Source organism: Alnus glutinosa, chromosome 11, assembly GCF_958979055.1.
Source record: "Alnus glutinosa chromosome 11, dhAlnGlut1.1, whole genome shotgun sequence".
Taxonomy (NCBI): domain Eukaryota; kingdom Viridiplantae; phylum Streptophyta; class Magnoliopsida; order Fagales; family Betulaceae; genus Alnus; species Alnus glutinosa.
This window is the reverse complement of record NC_084896.1, coordinates 18616470-18631860: the sequence shown is the minus strand read 5'-3', so window position 1 is coordinate 18631860 and position 15391 is coordinate 18616470. Positions and strand designations below refer to the sequence as shown.

At 38.1% G+C, this 15391-nt stretch overlaps 1 protein-coding gene across 1 annotated transcript; it reads right to left on the bottom strand.

Annotated features, from left to right (window-relative positions):
* Nucleotides 1-9217: 9217 nt before the first annotated feature.
* Nucleotides 9218-11372, bottom strand: LOC133881599 (uncharacterized). Its single transcript, XM_062320552.1, has one exon. The coding sequence runs from the start codon at nt 11088-11090 to the stop codon at nt 9552-9554; it is 1539 nt and encodes a 512-aa protein (XP_062176536.1). The 5' UTR covers nt 11091-11372; the 3' UTR covers nt 9218-9551.
* Nucleotides 11373-15391: the final 4019 nt, after the last annotated feature.

The window sequence follows — 15391 nt, the reverse complement described above, 5'->3', positions numbered from 1 at the left end:
TCGAGCAATCTAGGGTGTAAGACTCATATGCCTGAGGTGGGTAAGCCTTGAAACTCTCTTCTTTGTGAGCGTTCGAATTGCACCAATTAATACAATCTAGGGTGTAAGACTCACCTACTCGGGATCGATAGGCCAGCCCCGAAACTCCTCTCTTTGTGGGTGTTCAAATTGTAGTGTAAATCAAACACCACCATTATATAAGACCCTTATTTGAAAAAAGATTGAAATTCATGGAAGCAAAGTGGCAATTATTACCTAACACCCCAATTATTACCTCATATGCATTCACACTGTATCTAATGATTAGGTTTTAATCCTCAATAAAATCCCCTAGGATTTCTAACGAAATTCAAGACCCATGAAAATTACTAAAACCTCGGGTCTTATATAGTCTCATATCTATACCTTGATACGATCTGAACTCAATAGGTGAGCACAAATTACCACCTCTAATGTCGTATAACTTGCTTGTGTGTTTCTATAGTGACAATTCTAACAGTATGTATTTCAACATAATCTTAGATTTGATTGAACTTGTTTACAAGTTTTTGTGGTGCTAGTGTTGCATCCATGTTGCGATTTGTCCGTATCAGCCATAGTGAAGAAGAACTACATAGAATTTGAGAGCATCGACCAATAGATATCTCCGATTGATGAAAAGAACTACACAAAGTCTAATCACCAACTTTCTACTCTTGTATGTCATCGGTTTGACTTGAAAACCCTCCTAGGGACGGGTTAGCACATAAATTAATTTCTATTTTAGACTTCTGACGAGTTCAAAGTTGAAACGGGTTGATTTCCAAACCAATTGGGTCGATCAATGCCCACCCTTAACTGAAACTGTCCACCAAGACCATAAACCTTGATCATTATTTGCAAGTAAGGCTTTAAACGAATAGAGCCAATTGCAAACAGGCTTAGATTCGAATATATTTGACTCAAATTTTGCTCATTTAATAAATGAGTCGTTCGTTGACACAAAATTATGCTCAATTAATGAGACATACTCATAAACTAGACTCGATTCAATTAACGCTCATGAACATAGCTCATATAAGTTCAGTTCAACTCGTTAGGCTTGTTCATATATATTAGTATATATGTATATTAATAAAAATATGCTATACAAATATAAGTATGTGTATTATTTGTTACTTTAAATAATATGTTACATAGGTTACGTACTTTTTTCAATGTCTACAATTCAATTATAAATTATGACGACAGATCTTCTTTGGGTCCTTGTTTCATGCTCAGTCTAACTGTATGTAGGCAGGAATAGCATCGTACGTATTCAAGAACAAAATACTGGACTTTGCTATGGAAGAGTGATGAACTACCTTGCAAAAGCTATTTTGTCTGTTTTCTCGATGTGCAGTCGTCATTTGGCCTTTTGCATCTTGTATTGTCTATGCATGGCATCAGTACTTACTTGTCTTTGATAAGATAAATACTTTTCAAGAAATAATCTTCAAGAGATCCTTGTTAGTCCAAAGTTCCTTCTTAGGTTCTTATTGACTCAACCAGTAAAAGTCCAGGCATTTCATTCCTAACATAATGAACATGTAATTAAGTGTTCATTACCCTCTTTTGTGCTTTTCTCATTGACAATCAGTCTAGGGCAAACCTAGCTAGCTTAATTTTCTGGAGCTGATGTTGGAGATAGTAAGAGAAGAACTATTTCTCGATTCTTTAATTGTTTGCAGGTTTTGGAACGGATCCAGACTATATATTTTAAGGTTAACGTGGATAAGCTAGGAACACTGTACACCATATATATATATATATTGGAAGGTAAACTACTAGGTTCATCATCCAAAAGAATGTGTCTTGCTTGCAATCTGAATATTAGTGTACAACATCACAGTATGAGGAAAAAGGCAGCATTGAAAAAGGCTCGCGATGAACTCGCTCTATCTTGTATAAAGAGGCAGCATTGAAAAAGGCTCGCGAAGAAATCAGAACACGTACGCATATATTCTTCAGATATTGCTCTTACTCCAGCAGTAAGGATTCTGTTATTTTCTTCCTTGATCTTTGACTTGTTCTGGTGATACTTTTTCCTGTACGTAATCCGAAGATGCAAAGGGGTGCAATTCGAAGCAGCCTGGGGCAAGCACAAAGATGATCCAAACTTGACAAATCTCGTGTCATCTTTAATTAAGTGGAAGAGAGACAACAACACAGATCGAGAGCGGTCGGATATACCAAGTTAACGTTGGAAATGGTTTTGTTTCTGAGGAGATTATTAAGGCGTAGTAGGCTAGGCTAATTAAGTTTAATCGAGTTTACACAACATACACTGCATCATCAAATGTTAATTATGCTTTGTAAAATTCAACCATTATTGTGTAATTAATTGATCGATCTGTGGCTTAAAATTTCATTGGGTGTCACAATTAGTTTGACAAGGCATGGGAAAATCATTAGTCAAAAAGCAAGCCCTTATAAATTGGTCTTATTAATTAATCAAGGCATCAGGCATGGGAAAAGCATGAATTAGTTAAACGCTGCATACAAGCAACAATCACATGCATGCATATATAGTAATTATTCATGGCTGTGCTGATCAGCGTCCCTCTTGAAGAAAATAAAGAGCATTTTTTTTTTTTAATTAGGAATTAGTTTGCTAAAAATACTCAAGTCTCTTATGGAAGATGTTCCCATCGCCAATCTGTTAATTAATTAAGAGATGCACAATTTTATATATCAATTTTTGAAAAAAAGAAGCATTGTAATTCAATAATAATTTTAAAAAGGTGGAAGGACCAAAAATGGAAATCAGTCATTTCTCTAAAAATATAGTTTATGATGAAGATCAATCTTATGCTGCTTATCTTGTTAGATTATATTATGAGCTGTGATTTCAGAGATTTGTTTGTAATCAATCAAATTTTCCATCAAATTTGATTAATTTGATTATCATACTTATCTATTACAGTTCTCCTACAAATAAGAGGTTTTTGTAATGTAACATTATTAAGAGAATAAGAGGAAAATGTAACCCTTATGACTTTATTTCATAGACATAATTCTGTCTTTTTTTATTCAGCTTCTAATTTTCGATCATAAGAAATTTCTTTAATTTTTTTTTTTAAAAAAAAAATTGTTTTTTTTCGTGTAGTTTGGAAGATGCTTGCGTAGGGGGACAAAATGCAGCACAACTTATGCATCACAGATTTTACAGGGACCTCTTCTCAGTCGTGACGTTGAAAACAGTAAAATAGTTGTCATGTATCACGTGACTACCACTATCAGCTTCCACCCTCTTCAAGTCGTTAATGCCCAATTACTATCATGCTCCCAGCTTTGGTCTAACCAATGTCTTTATTTAATTATTGCCACATCCTTTTTCCCAAAAAAATAAAAAAATTATTGCCACATCCTCAGGAGTTCAACATGTTTGCTTCATACGTTGTACAAGAACTTTTAGCATCAGTGGTCCATTGCACTTTGCTCAAAAAGAGTCCAAGCAGAGGTTGTCGTTGAGTCAATCTACAGCTCAACGGAACCGGTGGTAGCCGTCATGTGGGATGGTGATGCAGGGGAGGCAACTCCTTCTAGATTCGGCGTAACCGGTCTTTCGGAGGTCCAAGTGTGCAATTCATACACACGCACAAGACCTATCGTTGAACTCGAGTGTTGGCCATTACTGTCTCTAATACCAATTTATTACGGCCTTGTGTGAAAAAGCATGTAACGGGTTTGTTTGGATGTAGGTTCTTAGAGAGAACCTAGGCCTTACAACAAAGAATTCATGCTTCAGTAATCTCGACTTGGTTTATAAATGTTACAAATGGCTTAACTTGCCACCACCAAAGTCGATGGTGCCTAAGGCGAAAAAAGGATGTAAGCAAAAGTTTGGGTTTGGAGAGAGAGAGAGAGAGGGGGGGGGGGGGGGGGGGGGGGGGATGGGGGGGGATGGGGAGGAAGCATAGGAAGGGTGGGAGAGGTTCTCCAAGACAAGGAGGTGGATAAGGTTTTCAAAATCTGAACCTTAGAAGCAAAGTATTTATATAAACCACCGTCGAATGGGTTGGTATGGGTTGTTCTTCCGACACCAAAACCAATCCCTATCGACCCGTGGTTTGTCAAATTTTCTATCCGACCCGACTGACCAGCACTGTAAACCAACCGACTCCGATCAGTTTTTGGTCAGGTCGCTTTGTTGGGTGGATTTTCAGGCATTTGTGCAGTCTTAGGGAGAGAAGAGAACATTTAACCTTGGAAGACTAATGCAGGACGCCTTCAAAAGCAAGGGAGACATCATATATAAAATAACAGCTGCAATAACCATGAGGACAACATACAGATGGACTTCAAAAAAAAAAAAAAAAAAACAACTGTAATCACCCAGCAATTCAACATTAACTATCAGAAAGGCTATTTGCAAAGAGATGCTGCGACAAGGAACAGATAGATGAACTACAGACTACAATGTCTAGAATCTGATCATTGTCAAGCACCTGATTGATGGCTTGTGAATCTACCCGTAGGTAGAGGTTGAGCATAGTTGTCTATTGCTATGATTTGGCAGACATAAGTATGCTGCATCCTTGTAAGGAGGAAAACCCTAGAATACTAGTCTATTCAACTCTAAATTTACCTGGTTAAGATGTCATTAACTACTTCGTTGCTACAGAAATGAAAGTAAGTTTGACATCAACTTTCTCAAATGGTACTGGAAAGCTCAATTTTAATGAAGCTTTTCAACAGATAATCAATTGCATTAAATCAAACTTATGCTCACCTACCAACAAGCCAATGCCTCCCTACACCACAGCTCAAAGAATGTGGCACACCAAATTCATATCCCTGTTGTCCAAAGGAATATGGCTGGTTTATCTCATATACACCAGCCGGCATAAGACAACAATATAACAAGAATCGGATGAAAGAATTTTTATTTAGAAAAAGATACTTAGAGCACTCACATTGGATCATGTAAAAGTCCCTCTAAATCTATAATAGATAACAAACTCACAAAAACATCCCTCCATTGGATTATCTATCATAAATCTAAAATAGAGTTTTGGTAGATTTGTGAATAGTGCAACTCTACATGTGAAGTTGCACTATTCACCAATCTATCCATTATTTTATTGTTTTCTACATACAAAAAGTGAAAAAAGTAAAATGACAAAAAGTAGAAAAGAGATAAAAAGAATAAAATAAGAGTAAAAAAAGAGTATAGAGTTAAGAATAGATAATCGGATGGAGTGTGTCTTTTAAAACCCATTAGCTAAATTAGATAAAGTGAGTTTTGATTAGCTATTTTAGATTGAAATATACACGATCCAATGTTAGTGCTCTAAGCGAGGCACATTTCATTTCATTTGTTTTCTTTTTTGAGAGTCATTTCAATCCCTTCCTCCCCCCTCTTCTTTTCAATCCCTTTTCCCATTTTCATCCTAAACATATATCAAAGAAGGATGATTTAATTAACCAAACAACTTATAAGAGTTCCACAAGATTTATATTAATTAGGTTGATTAGGCAGAAATAACTGGTCCAATTGATCACTAAAACCCTGTCAATGAGCAAATGCAGAAAAAGTAAAAGATAAAATGAAAAGAAAATAAATAACATACTTTCCGGCTCCTGATAGTGGATGAGTCAAATATGAAAAAAAGAATCTGAAAAGAAAAATAAAATAAAACTAAAAGGTGGACATGGAAGGATGAGATATGCCCTTTGGCAAATTGCAGCATAGTGCACAACTTTGGAGCAAGAGCAAGCCCCTGCATTTTCAGCATGCCATACTGGATATTTCACCTCTTTGGTGGTCTCCATCCCACGAAAGTATCTTTACATTTTCAGCAGTGTTTTTCCAGATATGAAATGCCAATAGAGACAAAACTCAAAGAATAGTCAATGGCCTCTAGATATAATTCCAATTATAAATAAACATAAAGATTTAATATCACAAACAAAAAACCAAGAAAATAAGTTCCAACTGTGATTATATGACTAGTTCTAAATTTATGGTTGATAAGCAAAATCAAATGTAAAATGCCCCCAAATAAAGAATGATATACCAAGAACTCACAAATACGAGGAAAAATAGGATCACAAAGAGCCTTTGAGAACTAATATTTGCTTCTCTTCTTGTTAAACAACTCAATTTTCGAGAACATAAATTCTGCAAGATATCCAAATTAGCAAACAAACAAATGGACCTGTGCTTGATTTGAAATATGACCAGGTCAGGATTAAAAGAAATGTTTCTTCAGGATGATGATGTACAGGCTGTGGAAAATTGAAAGTAAACTGCACGTGGAATAAACTCAAGAAAAAAGCAATAACTATAATCTAACTCATGATGGCTACTAAGCAGTTACAGGAAGTACCTCCAAGAAAGAATAGCTTCTACTCCCACTAAGTTCATTCTGATACTTTTCAGGCACATTTTTGTATTCCTACTCCAAGTCTGACAATTAATCATAACAAGCCAGAGTTACTATGGCATTATTTAGCTAAATCTACGAACATAATTGTGCAACCAAGTTGCTCCAATTTGTAAATCATAGGATCTCTCACAGCCTCCAGCACAAAAAATAATCCATTTACTGAGCTTAAGAAACTAGTGGTACCAGCTCCAACCTACTCTTTTGGGTAAAGTTATCAATGACCAGGACCAAACCCTAGAGGTCATTTGGAGCCAATCACCATTCAATTAGGTTCCAAACACAAACTGACCACTTCGCTTCTGATTTCTTGTCTTCAGACAGTTTCAAGTAAGGAAGGGATGGCACCGTTACAAAACCCTCGTGGAAGTGATATTAATATCAACATCATTATTGAACAACTCAACTTTACACCTTGCGTGATATGACACTGGTTGTTGGGTTTGATGACCATGGTGCTTATAGAGGAGATGGGTTTCAGTAACAGGGGTAAACTGTTTTGAGGTTAGGTTTGAATAAGAATACTGAACTGGGGATGAAAATGAAGGCAATGGTTTAGAGTGCGGATGATGTTGATAAGGATGACTGAGTTATAAATGAAGGCAATGGTTTAGAGAGTGTGGAGGACGTTGATATGGATGATTGTGAGTCATATAATTTCGAAGATGGTGAATATTGATGGTGGAGAGCAGGGTTTTAGTTATACAATCGAGCGCAATCTATTTGGATTCCGCCATCCCTCATTCCCTCAAATTATGTGGTTCTTCCTCAAATTCCTCCGCAAATCCTTACTCGATATTAAACCTAAATTATAGAATGAAAATTCAAGCCAAACAAAAACTAGCTGGGCAGAAGTGTTTAGAACTAAAAATGAAGACGAGATTTATAGTTTTAAAGAAAGAAGAAACAATAAAAAATTGGAAAATTTTGGAATCTAACCTGTTTTTCTCCAGTATTCCACTTTATCTTCTATTTCCATAATCTTTGTATGTCTATTGTACAACCAGAACCTCTCCCTATAATCCCTTGCTTTACTGTTTTTCCTCACTTTTTTTCTTCTTCTTCTTCTTCTTCTTTTATTTTTATTAATTTTTATTATTATTATTTTTTATTTTTCTTTCTTGTCCACAAAACCCCTAAAAAACCAGATCTCTCCTCTCTTTCAAAATAGCCCATTTTCTCTACCATCCCCCCATAATTCCTCCTCAAGGCCCCTGATGGAACCCAATCAGAAATTCAAGAACTGAAGGGAAAATTCAACAAGTTCTAGTTAGGGTCGGAACAAACAACATACAAGAGGATTGATTCGCCAATTCCCTCCCCCCAGTGGGAGCACGATTCATCTCTTGTCTTCGCTTTTATAACCATCCACTAAAGAGACCCACAACACCACTAAACTATCCATCTCCAACATTACCCCAAAAATACATGCAAATAATCATTCCACATCCTCCACTACACTACAATACATGCAAACCAACTATATGTAATACACTCCACATTTGGATAACCCCACTAGCCACACCCTATTTTTACACCATAAAACCGAGTTGAACATCACCATGTTGCAGACCCACAACCTGACAATTAGATGGGGACCTAACACTCATCCCCCTTCCTCTTGAGATAAACCTTGTCCTCAAGGTCTAGATTTGGAAAATGGTGGGAGAGCCAGACCACCAAACCAAATCCCTCAAAGGCTGTCTGGCTTTCTGCAGAAAGGGCATTCACAATGAAGAGCAACAGCAGGATCAGACACCTATGGCCAGGAGTAAACCATTCGCTGCAATTGAAACACAAACCCTTTTTCTCATTTGCACTGCATTTATTCTCGCAGAATTTTTTTTCACAGAAGAAGCAAAATGTCTAGTGGTTGGCGGAAGGTGTGACGGTGGTTGCCATAGTTGAGATGGCAGGTCATAGAGATCACCTTTGACAAGAGAGGCATTCGTCCCTTATTTAGGCCATCTAAATGGCTTCACGCAGGGTTTCAGGCTTAAACATGTGAACCTCAGCGGTGATTTCCTCTTTAAGTCCTCCCATAAAGGTATCTATTAGTGCCTTCTCAGGCCAGACAACCACACAGTTTGTGAACAGTTCAAACTCACATCGATAATCTCTCAAAGTTCCAATCTGCATAATCTTGGATAATGCCTCATCAAAATCTTCATTGTCATTAGAACCAAAATGTGCTAGCAATTCTTTCTCAGAATTTCCCACAACACCATTAAACTTCCTGTATCGTACATTTATCCCAAATACATGCAAACCAACCCACATCGTACATTACACTACAATACATGCAATACCCACCACATCTAGATATCTCCCACTAGCCATGCCCTGTTTTTGTACCATAAAACAGAGCTGAAGATGACCATATTGCAGCCCCTCAAACCACAACCCAATAGTTAGATGGGGCCTAACAGACCCCTATCTAAAACCATCAGCTCCATCGTTCGTCTCCTCTCACACCTCTTTCTCTTTGGTCTCCAATCGTTTTCTGTTTTGTGCTCTGATCCCCATACCAACTACTGAACTGGAGATGTTAGTTAAAATAACAGCGAATTGGTGTAGGTGCGGAGACGTGGAATGGGACAGATAGCAGTTGATAGGGACAAATGGTGGTGGTATCTAATAGATGACAGAGGTAAAGAATTAACAGAGTCTCTGTCTGATGGGTCAGCCAGTAACTAATATGACTAATCAATGCGACAGTTTCCTTTAGATCTCTTTTTGATCTCGGGCACCTGATCTTTCTTTACATGAGTGAAGACAATAATCAATAAATACTAAGAAAAGTAAAATAACCTTTGCAGAAAGCTATTGAAGAGACAACTTTCAAGGTTCCCATCAACCAGGTCCTCTTCATGGCTAACAACGTAACCGAATTTAACTAAAACCTCAGTCATCCAATGTTACACAAGAGGATAATCACAGTGGTGGAAACATCCTCCTCACAGCCGTCAAAAGAATGACTAGAAGCAAATTGCAGCGAATCATATGAACGATTGGCTAATTGAGGACCATTGAACAAAACGCACAGCAGCTCTACATAATATAATTGTACATACCATACAAAAGCACAACAGCTACAACAGCAACAACAAAAGGAAGAAGTCTTACTTCACCAAGTAGCCTTTAACCTTTCAGAATCGGCAAGCTACTCAAGAACTCATCAAGACCTTCAAAAAACCCAATCCCTTCGATGTTATCCTCCTCCCCATTACCTGCATTAGTCCCCCGCGCTGGCTCCTCCGCCTCATTACTGAACTCCACATTCAAATCCAATTTTCCCAACTCCGCCGCGCCCCTCTTCCCCGCACCGCCCCCCGACTTCTTACTCGCCTCCGCCTTCGAACCCTCCAAAGTTTCACCGCTGGCCGCATTGGACTGTACCTTCCTCACTCTCTCATTCTGAGCTTTCTTCGCATACGCACTCGCGGAGGCTCTTTTCTTCGCCTTTCTTTTCCTCCTATTACTCCCCCACTCATCATCCGAATCCTCACTCGAGTCAGAAACCTCCAAAAGCGCGTCCTGGTCGTCATAATAAACCCTCGGCGAGCTCTTCGGTTTCGAAACGTTTCTGTTTGCTCCGCCCGCGGCTTGCACGGGACAAGCGAACACCGGCGAGATCGGCGTCCACTTCGACGACCCGCTCGAGTCATTACACGTAAGCCCTATCGGGAAGAACCCCCAGCAACAGAAGTACGTGTCTTTGTCTGTCACCGGTGGTGACGGTATCATCACCGCGTGGAACGCCATCTTACATTTCTGGCAACGAAGAGTACACTCCTCGTAGACCTTGGGGTACTCGTAAAGCACGTAGCAGTACGGGCACGCCGTCCAGAAACTCGGCGATTCTGACTCAGCCGGACGAGTTTCTTGCCGAGTCGACTCAGGAGTAGGACGAGATTGTCGATTCGACTCAGGAGTAGGCCGAGATTGCCGAGTAGTTGGCTCAGGAGTAGGCCGCCGAGATTGCCGAGTAGTTGGCTCAGGAGTAGGTCGAGATTGCCTAGTAGTTGGCTCAGGAGTACGCCGAGATTGTTCAGTCGACTCAGGAGTAGGCCGAGATTGCCTGGTCGACTCAGGAGTAGGTCGAGATTGCCCAATCCACTCAGGAGTAGGCCGAGATTGCCCAGTCGACTCGGTGACGTGATTGAAACTCGGCCTATCTTCGTCTGAGGGTACTGCTTTTCCGTCCTTGGTTCGAGGGCTTCTTCTCACAGATAGTTGTGGCTGAGTCGACTCGGAGGCCAAGAAAATGCTGAGCGCGTGATCGAAATCGGCTTTCTTGGAGGGGTGGGAGAGAACGGACCAGGCGTCGGCGACGAGCCTGAAGGCCTGATCGGCGAATCCGAGGCGGTTCCTTTCCGGACTGAGGAGGATGGCTAGCCGGCGGAACTGAGTAGCGATGAGCTCGAGGCTCTGAGTCGGCTGGACGAGCTGGAGGATGGCGTACCAGTTGGGCTGGCCGTCGGTGATCCGGGACTCTCCGGCAATTAGCGTGTCGGCGACGGCGATTATTTGGTCCGCGGACTCCATCCTCGTCCTCGGGTCGGAGTCACGTGCCCGGATCGCGAAGCTCTTTGCCCCGTGAAAGTCACTTGTCATCAGGAGCCTCTCTGCTATGCTCAGCCACCTCTCCGCCTCCGCTCTGTTTGTGCTTCCTTCCATTTCTGCCCTCTCTCTCTCTCTCTCTCTCTCTCTAACTCTCTCTTAACTCTGCTTCTGTTGGGTTTAGGACAGTGGTGGAAGGGACTGAGACTGGGAGAAAATTTGGACAGGGTAAGACTTCGGGTGGACGAAAAAGGACAGTGTTTTGCGGGAAATGACGGAGTAAGTTGGAGTTGAGTATGGTTTTGGTTGAGGGTATTTTCGTCAATCGGGAGACCTGATTGGGTAAATTAAATACTCAGTGGATTCTTTATCTCTTGCTACATATGGTGGTGACTCTGTTAGAAATGAGAACCAGGGTTTTTTGCCTGCAGTTAAGGCATGTAAAGTGCTCCGAAGAAAAACATTTAAAAAAAAAAAAAAAAAACATAAAAAATAAAGTAACTGAGGTTGTCCACACGTACGTGCTGCTTGAGTTTTGACTTTTGGATTCTTGCAAAGCCACGCCAGAGTTTTCCAATATAAACATGCGTTCCACTTTCTCTTTTTCTTTTCCTTTTTTTTTTTTTTTTTTTTTTTTTTTTTTTTTTTTTTTTTTTTTTTCCTGGTATTTGTGTGTTTCCAAATATCTGACACTAAATAAGAATGTGTAGCAAAACCCAAACATGTTGGCGATCGCCAAAAACAACTTGCTTTCTTAATTATAATCTGAGCTAGCTTAGTTTATATAGTGCCCCAAATGCAACAACCAATGATCACCTAGAAGATATTGTTGTAGGCGAATTGGATCAAGGGTAGGTGTTGGATCCAACCTTCTTTTAAATCAAGCACACACATCCGTAGCATCTCTTCCAATATTTGGATGATCCCGGCCCGGCCTTCCGATTGAGCATTAATTATCATGCCGGTGGAAGGTTGTACTAAACTTTAACTTATTTCTCATACATAGCTTCTGCAAACTTATCCAGAACCTTGAATTGTAACGGAGATTCCGATCCGAAATAATGGTAGATGGTAGCCACCCGTGTTGCATTCTGCCCTGCCACTGTTCTGGACAATCCAATTACAAAGTTCATGGCAACTTCTGCCTAGCTACTTCCATTCTAGCAGTACGTGAAATGGCTGAAAAATTCTCTCGAGTTTAGGTACATCTTATATATTACTTCTTATGTGCATGTACTGTGTGGTGAGAATGATGAGCTTCTTCCATCAGTTCATTTTTCATCACCTTATTGTCCAATACACAAATTCGTTCCCGAAACCTCAAACTCCCACTTTAGACTTGGCTTTGAGCTCAATACACTTTGGATCCTTCTCTTGTGCCTCTTTAATTTTTTCTATAATAATTGGCTAAATTACCATTATAGCACCTCGATTTCATATTGGGAAGAGATGAATAACTCACATAGAGTGAGCGGTTTATAAAAATACACATAGCTAGGTGCTAAGTCTCACATTGCCTAGTAAGAGCACTCTCAATGGATTATTTATTTGCAACTTTAAGTTAGAATAGATAACAAAAGTGCTAAAAAGAGACTCCATCAGCTTACGTATTCTAACTCTATAATAGATTTTTCTTAATTCCATAAATAGTGCAGCTCTACAAGTAGAGTTATATTATTCACTTATCTTTTTTTTTTTTTATCCTTTATCTCCACCTTTTAGCTTTGTCTTTTTCCTTTTTCCCTCCATTCTTCATTTTTTTCTTCCTTTATAGTGGAGATCTAAGGGAAAGTGTGTAAAGTAGTGGAGTTATCAAGCGGGACCCACATGGAAAAAAATACTATAATGAAAAAAAATTAATGAAAAATAATAAAAAAAATAATATAGAGTTAAAAATAGATAATCGGATGTATAGTGCATTTTAAAACTCATTAACTAAACTAGATAAAATAGATTTTGATTAGTTATTCTAGATTGAAAAATACATAAGCCATTGGAAGTGCTCTTACTAGGTGAAACTGGGCTTTATAAGAGATTCTAAGAAAGCTTTAAATTGACTAGTCCTTTTAGGGTGATAGCGCAGATGTGACTAGCATTTTTTCCTGGATCGTTACAACCATGGCAACCATATACATCCATCCTCCTTTAAGTACCACCCCTATGTTGAGCCTTTCTATATCCTAGATCAATAGCGACTGCTTGGCAATCAAAGATGACACATTTTCGACCGCCTTTCAACTCAATGTGTTGGCCTCCACATTTGGTTTACCTGGATGATACTTGATTGCTCAACCATAGTTCTTGATGAGCTCCAACCACATGAGGTGTCTCATATTGAATTCTTTATGAGTGAAGAAATCCTCGAGTCTTTTTTGGTTGGTGTAAATCTCGCATTTATTCTTATACATGTAACGCATTAAAAAATAATTTAACTGGTAATTAACTTCACGGTTTGCCCCCATCTCACTTACCAAATAAATAAGACGATGGGGATCATAAGAACCTTATCACAGAGCGAGCCCACTATGGAAGACTTGATCACTTGTGTAATTCCATGAATGGATAAAAACTATAGTATACTAAAAACATCATAACATTACATTACATAAATTAAACATAATCATTAAATGTATCGATCTAAGACCGATTATCAAGTTACATAGTTAAATATTACAGATCTAATAGTCGCTAGAGCATTGAGAAATAAAGATAACTATTATCCAACTAAAGGATTAAAGAACATTAGGTACCACATATATATAAAAACCTTATAGGCATACTACCCAACTCTGCACCACTGTGACATCCTTTTTTTTAATTTTTTTTCTTTATATATATATATATATATATATATATATATATATATATATATATATATATATATATATATATATATATATATATAAACAAAATGGAATCACCACAGTTGCATGACAATTATTCATTAAGCCAACTTAACGTACACATCCCATAATATGTATCTGACACATCAGAGATAATCAACTATGCGGCGGAAACTGTTATCATAAAGTAAAAGGTGATAATTACAACATCAGAGCCATACTTCTGTCTATCTGTTTAAAGCTTAATTAAAACATTAAATACATCAAGAATGTCTATACAAAATAGGTGTCACATACGACACAAGCCATATACAAAATGTCTATACAAAAAGGTGGACTATCCGAGTCCGACACATCTACGACCAAATGTGAAGAGCCTTCGTCGTAGTATCCCAAATACAATGCCACAGGGTCATCATCGACGTCTGCAGTACCCGTAACCAAAGTATCAACATCTACATGATCGGGGTGGTAACCACGTTCGCATAGGTGAAAATATGAGTTCACCAACTCAGTAGTATAAAACACACTTGTTTTCACAATGAGTCAATCTCTTTATTTCTACCGTATGTTTACAATAACAGCTACAACCACATTATGTTTAGTTTATTTTTTATTTTATTTTTGTTTTTCTTTTTTTAAAATGCTTTGTATCTGATAAGGGTAAACACAGGCATTTATAGACAAGAGAAATCTTACTACATTATATACTTATACATATATATCAAGTAACTTTGCTATTCTCGTATACATGCATTCCATAATTTCGGGGAACACAAGCATACAAGTATCTCTAAGCATAAAAATTAGTGGCCTCATAGCTTGGTTATACAAGCATACAAATATTCCACTACTTCGAAGAATACAAGTATACAGGCACATTCAAACTTGACATTGCTCAAACAAGAAAATCAATGACATTATAACCTGGTCATATAAGCATACAGATATTCCACTACTTCAGAGAATACAAGTATACAGGCACATACGGCCATGACATCGCTTAAATCATCATATGCAATCTAGTCAAATAGAAATACATATGCTCTTTTCCATTGAAACTCATAGATATATTAACACGTCTAGCACGAAATACCTCATAAAACATCATCAAAACTTTTCATAAACTCATGTCATCATAATATGAGGCAACTTCAGTTCATATTATTTACTATAGAGGCAACTTTGGCCTCTATACTTTCATTATGGAAACAACTTCAGCTCCCTTTACTTTTACTATGGAGGCAAATTAGGTTCCTTAATCTCTTTATACATAACCATGTTTATACTTCATGCTTTCATACTCTTATGCTCAAATAACATTATGTACTTTACATACTATTTTCAAACATACCATGAAAACTTAACTTCTTATTAATCTCGTAAAAAACATATCTCACTATACCACTTTATAAACATATCTCAAAACACATAAATCATTCCCAAAACATTTCTCAACATAATTGATAGTATTGAAAACATTTATAAGCATATATCCTTCTAAAATAACATTGGCTCAAATTTAGAACACTATATTGTTTTGTGCCAACAAAATCATCAAAAGTTTAATATCTT

What these genes read in the sequence shown, in the direction of transcription:
- LOC133881599 (XM_062320552.1), bottom strand. Translation starts at nt 11,090, where the DNA reads ATGGAAGGAAGCACAAACAGAGCGGAGGCGGAGAGGTGGCTGAGCATA.